At 37.7% G+C, this 14,904-nt stretch overlaps 1 protein-coding gene across 1 annotated transcript in view; it reads right to left on the minus strand.

The window, feature by feature from the left end:
• rassf3 (Ras association domain family member 3) overlaps positions 1-14,059 on the minus strand; it is a 68,874-nt gene extending 54,815 nt beyond the window's left edge. The window contains exons 1-2 of the mRNA XM_074698462.1: positions 13,519-14,059; positions 3,014-3,123 (exon numbers count right to left, since the gene is read on the minus strand). Coding sequence (XP_074554563.1) covers positions 3,014-3,123; positions 13,519-14,059 — 651 coding nt within the window. The remainder of the gene's footprint in view (positions 1-3,013; positions 3,124-13,518) is intronic.
• Positions 14,060-14,904: the final 845 nt, after the last annotated feature.

Raw genomic sequence — 14,904 nt, forward strand, 5'->3', positions numbered from 1 at the left:
ACTTCACTTCACTTCGCTATTTTCTGCTATTACTGCACTTTTTTTTAACTCAACAGAAAAATCTACCTCCTCCGCGACACGATTCCAGGCAACATTTTGTTGTTGTTGTTGGTAGCCAAAATGGCGGACATTAAAAAGAAAAGGATAAGTCCAAACACAGTATGAGCTTTTCAGTATCCATGAGGGAACTAGGAACCAAAGTTATGTGCGTTGTTCTTTAGGGCCCGCTCGGTCGAAGGACATCTCTACTCTGATTGGTTGCCACCGTTTACCGCTGAACTGCGTCATAGCTAATTACCATAGAGTTGACCGAGGCTCAACTTCTCATCAGTGACTCAGACTCTGACTCTTGACTTTGACTCTTTTCTAGAGGCTCAGACTCTGCTCAGATTCTCCTCTCGTGACCTGGACTTGAACTGAATTCTTCTCTAGCTTCTTAGATTTCCCTTTAATTCTTCTTCAGTGACTCAAAGTTGCCTCAAATTTTTCTCTAGTGACTCGGACTAGACAAGGATTCTCCTACCGTCACCTGAACTTGACCTGAGTTACTTTCTGGTGACTCAGACTGGAGTTTGAGTCTCTGCTAAAACTTCTTCAGTGACTCAACCATGACTTGTGTCGTTGTTTCATGACTTGGACTTAAAGGTAATTATCCTTCGGTGACTCGGACTTAAACAAGATTGTCATCTCGTTACCCAGAACGGATTGGGATTTCATGTTGGTGACTTAGACCAACTTGAACACTTGAGACTTGATCTGGTTTAATGACTTAAAAACATCAATGATGTCTGCAGCATGGTCTGTATTAAATGGGGGAGAATGGATGGAACACGGGTCAGTGATTCAAATGTAAACAAATCATGCTAATTAAGCGCTAAGTTAGCGCTTAGTGTTAATTTTCCACTTTAAATGAATTGTTGTAGACTTTAAGTATCAACATGTGATACACACACCTCTACAGCACATGTAAACACACCGACAGACCAACACGTCTTTGTGAGGACTCAGCATCTCTACCCACACACTCACATCTGTTACCACACACACACTTTGACCCCTCTGTAACCACACCAAAAATGTATTTTCATGAAGTAGCTGGCACAATCCAGAAACCACAGCACTGTGCTCAGCACCACTCAGCAGTATCTGTGATTGAAATGTGCTGAACTAATCCTCCTCATGCAGGCTCAAACATTTAGCTGGGGCCAAAACCAGCCTGCGACTCGAACATGAAACCTGGAGGGACTGGCTGATGAGACGTAAACACTGCGGGGTCGTTCTGTACCGCGGTCGTAGAGTTTCATTTGGAGTCAATGAAACGTAAAATGGGAAGAAAACTTCTTACAAAACAAAACCAAGCTGAAGAAAGTCAGACACACTGAAGATGAGGAATGCTTGCTAACATCCTTGTTGACCTCTGACCTCACCTACTGATTTAAACATGAATTTTGGTGTAAAAATAACAGTTAACTCCTCTGAAGAGCTGCAGAGGAACAGTTACATAATACTCTAAAACTGCCCAGTGTGGTCTGAGGAAATCTAACATAAACCAGACCAGCAACACACCCAGATTTCTTGTCCGAGACACACATCAGAATAGGTTTTCCTATCAATATGAGGACTGGGTCTTTAACAGGGTTTAATGGGGACTTTTATTGACACACATTTACTTGATTTGCTACCATTATGGGACTGTTACTGGTACAAAAACACTTTTTTGGGGTCTTATTTATAACAAATCTTTAATAGTGATAACTTAAACTGGTACACGTGAACTTTTTTTTTTTTAATGTCACTTTAAGGGATTTTTTTGACTGACTAAAACACTCAGACAAGTTTTCATATGACTATGAAGTCTAATACTGATACTCAGACGCTGCTTTGTACATTTTTAGGGGATTTTTACTGACACACTCCTTTCATTCTGAGATCTCTGTGGGGACGCTTGTTGAACTTGTTTTCTATCATTATGGGGACTTTTTTTTTTGACACACACCTTGTTTTAATGTCCAAGTTTTCACTTTAATTCTGGTTGTTCAAACATCTGTTAAACATTAAACTTACACACATTCTGGTTTATATTGGTGTTGTCACTTTAAGTCCAAAAAAACCCCCTGGAACTTAAACTTAATTACACACACACGTTCTTGTTTTTCAGTCATTGTGGGCTCTTTTCTAATATTTTTTACCTTTGCTCGGGGATCTTTATCTTAAATTACTTTCTTATTTTGATGTTGTTTTGTTGCCTTTATTTATTGGTAAACAGACACAGAATATTATAACAGATGCAAAATTCTCTAAGTTCAACGACAAATCTTTCCATGCTGATATTTTAATCAACCACCTCCTCAAATTTGTCAAAAAAAAAAAAAGTTAAAAAAAAATGATTGAAAGTGTCTTATATATTGTATTTAAGTAGCTCAGTTTGTACATTCACAGCCTCAAACCTCAAATGAAACACTGGTAGAGCTCATCGGCAAAAAGCTTGCCTACACCGCCCTCTGGTGGTCAACAAATGAACTACAGCTACATCCCAGAATTCTCAAGAACAAAGAACGGTGATAATGTGAATTATAAAGCTGTTTAATACAGAAAAAAAATGAAATTTTATCAAGTGTTTTTGTGTGTTTTTTTTCAGTAGAAAATGTCTTTTTTTAGATATGAGCCACATTCACCTGACCAGTCCAGAAAAATGTCTTGTTTAAAGGTATTTAAAGACATAAATGAGGTCTGAATTGCTTGTATTAAGACATTTTTCTTTCAAGCACATTTTCTAGCATTTTAAAATGCCATTGGCAGATTTTTTTTACTTGTCACAAGCAATTCATAGCTCATTTTTGTATGTAAATAACTTAAAACATGACATTTTTCTGGACTGACCAGTTGAATGTGGCTCATATCAAGTATAATACACAATTTTTACTTAAAATAAGACAAAAACTGTTGATAAGATTTTAGTTTTTTAGCAGTGAAGTCACAGTAAATAAGATTTAACTCTGCAGTGTGTACTTACATGAGGTGGCGTGTTGTTGTTGAGCTGGTCCGGACTCACAGGTGACGCCACAGGGTGACAGTCCAGTGACACCCGGTCTCTACATGCAGCGTGACACGTGTACTTACAACCTGCAGCAACAACAAACACAGACTTTATCAGAGGCTGTAGTCTTTGGTACGAGCAGGTTCATTTGTACAAAATACATGAAAACATAAACGTATATGCAAATAACCTCCTGATAACCACGGCTGAGGTCTAACTTCCCCTTCGTAACATGTAAATTTTGACCTGAGCTGTAACGAACAAGAGGAAATGTCTGAAAACAAGGCCACTGGGATCTGACCTACATGTGTTTAACATGGAAATCAACATGGAAAGAGTTCATAGCTGCAGCTCTGATCATACGTGCACAGAAACACAAAACAAATCAACTTTATCACAGCGTGAATTTTGTCCCCGTTGGCCACCCGTACATCAACAAACACAAAAACTGAACCTTCGAGACTGGCCAGACTCCAGCAGCACCATTAAGAAACAGAATGACTCACACAGGCAGGATGTGCTTTCAATAAACACAACTTACACACACCTACAAGCTACACAACACACACATGTATCCATACTACTTGTATATATATATGTGTGTGTGTGTGTGTGTGTGTGTGTGTGTGTGTGTGTGTGTTTCCCTGATCCTACCTGGAGACCTCTTTTTCACGTGCTGTCCAACTTTATCCGACAGTTTGCACATGGCTGCTCCCATCTCCCATCTTCATCCTCACACACACACACACACACCTTACACACACACAGGAGTAATTCCCACAGACAGGACAGCACAGACACACACTCTCTACCCTCTCGGTGGTGTTTTTCAGTGTCTCTCGCCCCGTGTTGTGCCTCTGCCCCACCACCTCTCCCTGCCTGTCTCTGCGCGGCGGCGTTGTTGTGCTGAGTGGGTGATTTAACAGTCAAATGGAGGCCGCGGAGTGACGGGCGCGCAGACAGCAGAGGAAGGGGGTTGGAGGTGATGAATGTGGGACTGCTGACTCAATGCTCCCTCTTTCTCTTTGCTCTCTTCCCTCGCTTGTTATGACTAGTTTCCTCTCTCCTCCGTCCAGCCGCTCGCGCTGTCATCCGCCTAAAACCTTTTCACAATGAACTTGATCCACAGAGGAAGAGGGAGAGCCTTCTACATCCCTCCATCAGTTCAGCCAACAATCCAAACATCCCTCCATCCCTCCATCCATTCACAGCATCACGAAAACTACACGAGCGATGTGACGGAGGAATCACGTTTACAACTCACAGGAAATATCAACAACAGATCACAGAATTACAACTTTATTTCAACTACGATTTTTTGAATTAACAATTCTAACAAATTTATTTCCACTGTAAGTTTGTAACTTTTTTTAAACTTAATTCTCTTAACATTACAACTAATATACCCTTATTATATATTTATTTTAATACATAATAATAAATTATAACTTTGAATCAACTTTATTTTCACAATATAATGACTAAATTTGAATCTTAAGCTCATTACATAACTTTATTTCACTTTGTAACAAAAAACTTTACGTGAGCCTTAATATAAATTTGTTTTATTGTATATTTCAAGTATACTTCTCTAAAATTATAACCTTATACAACTTTATTTTCATAATATAATGACTAAATTTGAATCTTAATCTCATAACATAACTGTATTTCACTTTGAAACAAAATAACTTTATTTGAACCTTAATATATGTTTGTTTTGATATATATTTCAACTTGATATCTGTAAAATTATAACTTTAAATCAACTTTATTTTCACAACATAACCAAGTTTAAATCCTAATCTTATAACATGACAACTTTATTTCACTTTGTAACAAAAAACTTTATGTAAACCTTAATATAAATTTGTTTTATTATATATTTAAACGTTATGTCTATAAAATTATAATTTTTAACATTATTATTTTTACAATAAAACAACTAAGTTTAAATCCTAATCTTATGACATAATTTTATTTCACTTTGATTTTTAATTAAGCAACTTTATTTTAACCTTCTTCTCATAACATTCTTACTTTATTACAACTTTATGTCAACTTTATTTTCAAACGTAACGACTTAATTGAATCCTTAATCTCGAAACATAAAAACTTAAGTTTAATTGAAGTGTTTTAACTTTACGGATTTATGTCGATTTTAGTCTCATAACACAACTTTGTTTCAACTTGAGTTTCTTAAATTTGCAACTTTATTTAATTTTCAGAATTGTAACTTGAGACCTTAGTCTCTCAACATGAAAACTTTTTATTTAGCATATTCTTAAAAAAAACAAAACAACCTCATTACATTTAATCTTGCAAAATTTCAACTTTTACATCTTTATTTCAACTTTCATCTTATCAAATTTTGACTTTTACTTGTCATTCATCAACTTTGATGAGGAAAAAAACATGTTTTTTTTCCATAAGTTTTTAAGCGCCATTGTTATTTATTTCATTATTGTTTCTCTTTGTTTTCTTTTATTTTGTGAGATAAGAGGAATAGGTCTTCATACGCTTTAGCTTCACCCTATAATTTTTTCAGTTTTTCTTGGAAATTCTGAAATTTCACTTCAAGCTTGTTTATTGTTAGAAGTGTTATAAGTGAACAAAAATGAATTTATTTATTGTATATTTTTGTTTTAATTTTTTGTCCTTGTTGTATCTTATGTCATATATTTCACATTTTTCATTCTTTATCTTTAATTTATTCTAACTACAAATCTCATCCAATGCACCTGGACTGTTCTGTTCTTGGCAAAATTGTTATGAACATCATTCTCTTCCAGTCTGATACTAAAGTTACCAACAGTGCCATCATCTGGTTAATGTCTCACTGTGTCCTCATCTTTGAAAAAAAAAAAAAAAAAAACTAAAATCAAGTCCAAACATCGCAGATCATTACTGAAAAATTGAATTTTCCTGTTCTGTTTCCTCTGCTGTCTCAGGGATAAAAGCTTTTTCGCCTATGAATCAATCACGCTCAATCAGATGGAGCCACACACACACACACACACACACACACACAGCTTATGTAAGGTAAAGTCCGTAAACACTGATGAATAAACTTTTTTGATATTTCATCCTCCAAAAGACGAACCACATACTATCCTGAGGATCTTATCAAACAACAGCAGGAAGTGAAATATTCAGGTGAGGCTCAAAACTGACAACAAACTGCAAACAGCAGCTCCACACAGAGGGCTCTTATTGTGAAACTCAGCGCAGGGGTCAAAGGTCAGACGGCACAAACTGGACAGACGCAACAGTTTCTCTTCTCCTGGGTGTGAAACAGTTTTAACACAGACTCTCTAATCAGGTCTGTGTGTGTGCAGAGAGACCACAATGAGCCTTCAGCTGCTTCAACACACACACATACACACACACACACACACACACACACACACACACACACACACACACACACACACTTCACCTACTTCGGATAAACTGTACAATGTGGGATCCAGAACAATGTTTCCACTCGGGGCTCATTTTGGAGAAAGAGAAGTCAAATATCAAATCAAGAAAACTATATCGCCCCCCACTGGTAGCAGAGATTCACTACAATGTTCACAAAAAAACTTTATTTACTTTAACGCCAGTTTTAGCTTTGCCCACTTTTTATTAATGTAGATTTGAGTCTCTCAGCATCATTCCCACTTTAAGCTTCTTTCGTCTTCTTTCTGAGTCACAGATCACTGAGTGTGTTTTTAATAACGCCCTCTGGTCTAAGCTGTAATGATCAGTGTCCAGGCTGAAATGACGTGTGGCCGTCTGTAATAATACCACAAACATTTAAAGACAGTGATGTTCTGTATTTATGGACGGTATTGAAGAAGAAACGTAGTATTATATTATTACACTGAGGGGAGAGACAGACTGCTGCTGCTGCTGGTAAACCAGAGGAAGACAAAGACAGGTGTGTGTTAGGACAGGTGTCTGCTGTAAACGTCCAGCAGCCATCTGTCCTCCTCAGGTCTTTATTCTGACTTCTCTTTGTTTCTCCTTCAACGTGTGCAGACACGCTCTCAGGGTTTCATCATGTAATCAAAACTGAGCTCAGAATAGAAAGAGTCGTCATATTACAACACAAACACACACACACACACACACACACACACACACACACACACACACACACACACACACTTGTACTGTCTGTAGAGGCATTCACTCTGGGACTGAAGAGCTGCAGACACAATGCAGAGGTGACACCAGAGACCCTGAGCAGAAATTAAGGAGGGTTTATAAGTCTTTGTGAAATAACACACGAAAGTCTGAACTTTTTATGGTAAAATGTTCAAAGATCATCCTCACAAATCATTATCCCACCAGAGTCTAACTGGCAGGATAATGAAGCTTTGATTGGCAATAACTGGTTGCCTTACTGTTAAAATGCCAGAGGGATGCAGAGGCGGAAAAACACCACAACAAACAGGAACGCTGCAGAAGCTCATATCAGTGACTTTCTTTTCATCTGGTCTCAATATATTTTATAATGGTAATTCCCTCCACAGATGCTGTTGTAAGCATGCTTCTTTTTTTGTTTGTTTGTTTTTTTTGTTTGTTTTTTAGTAATTTCCTCCACAGATGCTTGTTGAAGTCATGTTTTTTTATTTATTTTTTTTACTTAGTAATTCCCTCCATAGATGCTTGTTGTAAGCATGTTTTTTTAGTAATTCCCTCTGCAGATGATTGTTGTAGTCATGTGTTTTTTAATTTTTTTTAATTTATTTTTTTTATTTTTTAAGTAATTCCCTCCACAGATAATTGTTGTAGTCATGTTTTTTTATTTATTATTATTTTTATTTTATTTTTCAATTTTTTTTAGTACTTCCCTCCACAGATGCTTGTTGTAAGTGTTTTTTTCTGTTTTTTTTTTTTTTGAGGAAATTTTTTTTATTTCCAATTAAACAAAACACAAAATAACAAAAATATCTATCATGATACAACATCATTGATGAGATGAAGTGCACAGCTTTCCTCCCCAACCCACATCAAGCCCCCCATAAATAAATAAATAAATACATAAATAACAATAAAAACGAAAATGAAAATAAAAATAGGAAAAAGAAAAAAGAAAAAGTAAGAAAAGAAAAGAAAAGAAAAGAAATGAAAAGAAAAGAAAAAAAGGACAAAAATAAGTGAAAAAGTAGTCCTCATGTATTCATGTGTTCACACATCAGATACCCATACATCGTATACACATACAGACAACAGATATCCAAAATGTAAAGGTCTACCTCGCCCTTCAGTACACAGACTTATATCAGACACCCACTTGGTGGTCTCCTCCAAAATACCTCCCCAGACCCAAAATCAGTGGAGACCAAAATTCTATGAACTATTTCTGTTTACTTTGTTTTCAAATTTGACTTCCTGCTGACAAAAAAACACACTTAACTTTTCTTACACATGAACGACAACACACGAAAGACTCTAGAGTTACTTCAACTTAGACACTAAAAAAATGTAAACAAGCGACATAAATCAAGCAGTCACAGAAACATTTCAAAGCTACAAAAATGAATAATATAAAACAGTTTATAGGGAATAAAAAGCACCTGTGATTGAAACGACTTATCTTCATAATTATATTTGCAAATAAAAAGCTACAGCTCCTGTTTTTGTGTGGTGAGCTTAGCATCAACCATTTCTGTCCGTTCCTTGTTGCTGTTTTGGAAAAGTCTGCTGCAGATATATTTCAATCTCAAGACACTTCATGGTTCAATTAAGATTAAATAAATCCAGATTTGATCTTTTATATTAAAACAATCAGAGTCTAAGCTCACCTGAGTCCCCCCACAGCAGACTGACCTCCAGTCGTCCAGAGCGTCGCATCACTTTAGGAAAACGATAGAAAAATCCTGACACTCGCCGCAAAGTTTTGCCAAAGTTTTTGGCAAAACCCATTTCTTCTTTTCGGCCCCACACACACACTTTGGCTTACAGTCACACACACACACACACACACACACACACACACAGATTTGATAAATGAAGTGTTTTAAAATCCTGGTGGTTTAAATCCAGAGATAACTTCATGTAGATCCAAACTCCAGACAAAGTCATCCTTCACTTCCATCCATCGTGTCGCGCTCTCTCTGATTGTGTCTCTGGTTTGTCCTGGTCCCTCCCCTCACACACACACACACACACACACCCACACACACACTGACCCCCATCTGTCTGTGTGTGTGTGTGTGTGTGAATGTGTCAGCTCCCTCTTGTTTGTTCAGTCGCTGTGACAGTTTGGCTCCACAAGAGACAAGATACACTCGTACAGTGGCAGCTGCCAACACACACACACACACACACACACACACACACACACACACACACACACACACACACAGAAGAAGAAGGGGGCAGACTAGAGGCAGCTCCAGTATTTTGCACGTTGGTTCAAAATGAACCTCGATCGTCTGTAACAAACTGCACAGAGATGTTAACTCTACCTCCACACACTGGGTTTATTTTAGGCTTTTATTTTGAAGGTGTACATCCCACTGTCAAGACAAACTCTGTTCCACTTAACCATTCAATTTAACTTTGCATGCTTTAATTTAACCTTTCACTAAGTAACAAAGGAAACATGTTGTCGGCATGTGGCGGAAAAACATAGTTATCAAAAACTTCCTCAGAGAAGTTTTCAAATCAATGAGTTCTACATCAGAATAACCAAAGTTTTTGTTTTCTTCTTTTATCAAGTTGATAAAACCAAAAGGATCCAAAAGGATCAGAGTGACTTCAAAACCAGTCCTCTCCCAGGTCTAATGAACTCACACAGAGTATCCGGTGCAGCTCTAAACCTGATCAGACAAAGACGCTCCTGATGCCAGCGGCAGGTTTCTGTTACTTCATGTTGTAATGAGACAGAGAGGGAAAGGGGGGGGGGTGTCTAATCTGAACCACTCAGAGAATCCTGAACACAGAAATACAACATTTAACATTCACAGACGCATTTTACTTTAAGAAAGAAAGTGCAAAGTTTTTATCACTGCAGAAAGTGTTTCAACACATCTCCTGAAATTCTCTGTTGATGACCCACTCACGGATCGGGGGCACTTAAAAAAAATTAAGGTCAGGCCGATGAAATAATCATTTCCCGACATTATTTTGAAATTTTGACTAAATGCAGAAAAAATGACAAACTAGATGAGTTCTTTCAAAAGAATGAAAATTCCAGAATTTTGGCCTTTTTCACAAAGCTCTGTCTTACACTCAAAAATACGGACCCTTTAACGCGAAACGCTACATTCTAGAACTCTAGAACTCTGACATCTAGAAAAATAATAATAAAAAAAACTCTGACATTCTAGAATTCTGACCTTTTTTCAAAACATTGACTTGCATTCTAGAATTATGACCTTGTTTTAAAACTTTGTCTTACACTGTAGAATTGTTACCTAATTTAGATTATACGCTTCTGACCTTTACAAAAAAAAAAAAAAAACTCTGACATTCTAGAATTCTGGCATCCCAAAAAAAAAATCAGACATTCTAGAATTCTGACATCTAAAAAAATTAATAATGAAAAAATCTGACATTCTAGAATTCTGACATCGAAAAAAAAAATTGAAAAAAATCTGACATTCTAGAATTCCGACCTTGTTTTTAAAACCTTGACCTACAATCTCAAATTATGACTTTGTTTCAAAACTCTGGCTTACACTTTAAAATTGTGGCCTAATTTAGACTATGCACTTCTGATTTTTTTTTTATCTAAAAAAAAATTAAAAAATCTGAACTTCACTCTTAAGTTCTGTCTTAAATTCTAGCATTTTTCACCCCCGTCCTGAAATTCTGTCTTACATCATAGAATTCTGACCTTTTCTTTAAGTTCCCATCGACATTCCAGAATTACGACCTTTTTTCTCATAACTCTGACTTATCACTTAAAATTTCAACCTTTTCTTAAAACTATGATTATGTAATTCTGACCTTTTATCATAAAACGCTGACTAATGTTTTAGAACGCTCTGAAAAAGACATCTTACTAACTCTACAACCTCAGGCAAAATCATGAACTATGGGAAAAGAGCTACCTCCTCTTGGTCTTTAAATCCACCTCACATTAATATGTTGTGTTTAAAGTTGACTGCAGCACATTGTAGCTCAGTCTGTCTCAGGTCAGCTTATAAAACCCTGCATCAGTGGAGCTTGTTTCCATCCCCAGAAATTAATATTTAAAGGAAATAACTTAAATGAGCTGCTGCCCAGCTGATTTATAAGTGACTGTTTCTGTTAATAAGTGAACAAGTGACCAACGACATTCATCTGAGGAGATCTGAAGGGCGTACGCCAGTCTGCATGGACGGTTTGTACTTTCCTGAAGTTTCCTGACATTAAGACAGAAAAAAAAGCTTTTAACAAGAGAGGAAATGAACCACATCCACTCAGATAAACTGCAGTAACACTGCGGGTATAACTGACAGGAAACAATAAGGCAGCTAATCGTGCAGGCTCACTGTCTGTCAACAAGAAGAGGCTAAATGGACTGAAGCAGAGGAGCTTTCACGCTCTTCACTTTATTCTTCATGATGGTCGAACATCAGATCAGCACCAGTGTTTGTTTTCATTTTGTTTAAAAGTATCAAGTAGGCAACATCTATGTGATAACCCAGATAAACTGTCTTACTTCGAGGTATCATCAGGAAGCAGAGGACATCTTAATAGCCAGACTCTACTTTATGTTTATAGATTTCACATCCCATTAAAAGCCTGACTGGCAGGAAAAATAAATATGAGGAGACACATCCTGAAAGCATCTGTCTGGATTCTTCAAAGCCTCTGAGTCTTGTCTCCATCACCAGTCCCATAAAGCAGCCATGTTTCCAGCTCAAAGCATGAGGAAGAAGAGCCTCTCCTGTGTTTGTTTCACACGGTGAGGTCCAGAGTTTCAGAGTTTGCACTCGAGGAAGCTTTTTTTTCCCTTTCAGAACCGGTCTGTCTGCATACCGACTGCATTCCAGCTGCGTTTCAGAGCCCTGCCTATGAATAGCTGTGAAACGCGCGGTCTCCACAGCATGTCAGAGGTGCTACCTGCTGCTGCTGATGACACTTTGATATCTGATCTAATGATTTTAGAGTTTCCAGCTTAAAGATAACAGCAAAACACAGGCAGGTGTTTGTCTGCAGAGAGTCTAGAAAATGTTTAATTTATTTAACAGCCGCATATTAACATTCCAGAACTCTGACGTTTCTCCCTTAAAATTCTGGATTAAATTCTAGAACCTTTTCCTCGGAATTCTGACTTGGAGCTAAGAATTTCGACTTCATCTCAAAGTTTTAACGTTAGTCTGGAACTCCAACCTACATTCTAGAATTCTGACTTGTTCCAGAATTCAGATCTATTTCACAAAATTTCTGATTCATGGTCTAGAAGTCCGACTCACATCCTAGGAGTGTTTATATCCAAAAATGTCTGATTTATATTCCAGAATTTGGACATGTATTCCAGAATTTAAACTCCAAGAACTCTAACTTTGTTCAAGAATTCCATCTTGTTTTCCTAAAACTGGAAAAATGTTCTAGAATTTTCTGACCTAGATCCTAGACTCTAGACAAACATTCCAGAGTTCTGACATATACTCCAGAATTCCAACCTATATTCAAGGCTTTTGATTAATATTGTAGAATTCTAACTTTTGTTACCAAATTCCAACCTAAATTCTAGAATTCAGACTCTTAACATCAACATTCTAGATTTCTGACTTTTATTCCAGATTTTTAAAACAGATATTCAAGATTTCCTATTTCTTTCTTTCTTTATTTATTTATTTATTTACTTCCAGACTTACATTCTAGAATTTACACTTTTATTCCAGATTAATTAATATTTTGAATTTCAGGTTTATATTCCAGAATCTTGACTTACATTGTTGAATTAAGACTTTTATTCCAGATTTATAACTCAATATGTCAGATTTCTGTCTTTTATTCTAGAATTCTGACTCACATTCAGTGAACACAGGTTTAGGATGTAACTCTAGATAAATGATCAATATAAACTGGTCTGCTGCTGTTACAGTTTGATGCATCTAGTCTACAAAATTAATAATCATAATCACAGAGGTCAAAGTTAGGCCTGATGCTACAAATATAAGAACAGCGTAAAATCCTCACATTTAGTAAACATCAGTAAAGCCCACACTTCTTTTTCGCAAAATGAGAACAGTAATATTTTTCATGTTTGGACACCGATGTTGATCTGCTTTTGGAAAACAAACAGTATATAAAGTGACAAAACAAACCCGTGTGAAACTTTCTGACCGTTTAGAAACAAGAGTTCTGTTCACAGGTTTGATATTTGAATATTAACAAACTGACTCCTTTTCCTACAGATGAATGTTTCCTTTGAGTGTGTTTATAACTTTGCACATTTCCTCCTTTGAAACAACCAACTGTGGAAACTCTGAAAACAACATGAGTCAGACCCTCACAACAAGCCCCCCTCATCATCTCCCACTCACCTGCACAGGTGAGACCATGCTGGAAGATGTAGTAGCAGCACACATCACACCAGGTGTTCTCGCCTCCAGGCTCGAAGGTGTGTCCCTCCCCGGACTCCTCCTTCACCCTCGGGTCCCTCTCCTCGGGGGAGAAGATGGTCCTGACATCAGGGGGTCTGAAGCCCTTCTTCCTGTTCCTCGGTGGTCCCCCCTCCATCCCGTTAGCGACCCCTTCATCCTCCCTGCTCCTCCCCTCACGGCTCGGTGAGTGCTCCGCAGGCTTCTCCGGGTGTCCCCTCTCGCTCCACGCCGCCTCTAAGCTCTCCAGGCTGGCCGGCTGTGGGGAAGGATGCCGCCGGACAGCCCTCACCACCATCCCGCCTTTGTTGGCTTTAGAGATCCGCATCTTGGCACCCGGTGGCGGCCACGTAGCCTCCGGTCCTTCCCTCAGAGTACCGGGATACTTACTGATGTGTACAGCCTGCACGGAGAGTGTGGAGTCATCCGAGACCGTCGAGCGCGTTGGGACGTATTTCCGACCTTGGTGCACGACGTTAAACATTACGCACACTCCTTAAATACTCGTGCGTAATAAGTCAGGAAAGGACTATTAAAGTGAGACAGGCAACACGTCACTGGTGACACCGACATGCTCGCGGAGCGCGTTTGTTGTCGGTGAGCAGGTTGAGGCAGTCTGAGGTGCGCAGGGGAACAGGTTGGATCTCATTTCACACGGAGACGGAATGCGGAGCGCGCAGCTGAGAAGGTCCTACAGCAAACTCAGACCAAACCTCGGTCAAAAAAACACGGATATGAAGTTTTTTCTTGTTTTTCAGATTAAATCACGGTCAAAACTCGAATAAATTACGTAAGTTATTTTACTGAATTACCCTTTTTAATTCGGCATAACTGTCATCCATATCAGGCTCTGACATAGCCCAGCATTAACTGTTGTTTTTGAATGCGTCGTTAGAAAATGTGACATTAACAAGAGCAAAATTTAAAATCTTGTTATTTGTTTTTTATTTTTATTTCTTTTTTTTTTGCTTTTTTTTTTTTTTTTTTTTTAAACCGAAAGTATTTAGAAAATGTATACAACGACAGAACATTTGATAAATCACAGAATAATTAAACCGAGGTTCATAACGCTGCTGCTGTTTCCTTGAGGTGGTAGTTCCTTTCCTGTGCACAGGGTGGCGCTGTTTCCCGCCAGAAGTTTTTTTTTTTTTTTTATAGAACGAAATCTAATTTTTAGTTTAAGAAAAAAATGGATTACAGCTACTTATGAACAGGCTAAAGGAGGAAATAAAAGAAATATTCGAGAATAATGTTGTATGTTATGAAAATAAAGTGTTACAAGAGTAGGCTATATTTGTAATGTGAGGAGAATATGGGTATATCAGCTAC

Source organism: Halichoeres trimaculatus, unplaced genomic scaffold (assembly GCF_033239565.1).
Source record: "Halichoeres trimaculatus isolate MK-OKI-2021-1 unplaced genomic scaffold, fHalTri1.1 fHalTri1_scaffold_21, whole genome shotgun sequence".
Classification (NCBI taxonomy): Eukaryota; Metazoa; Chordata; class Actinopteri; order Labriformes; family Labridae; genus Halichoeres; species Halichoeres trimaculatus.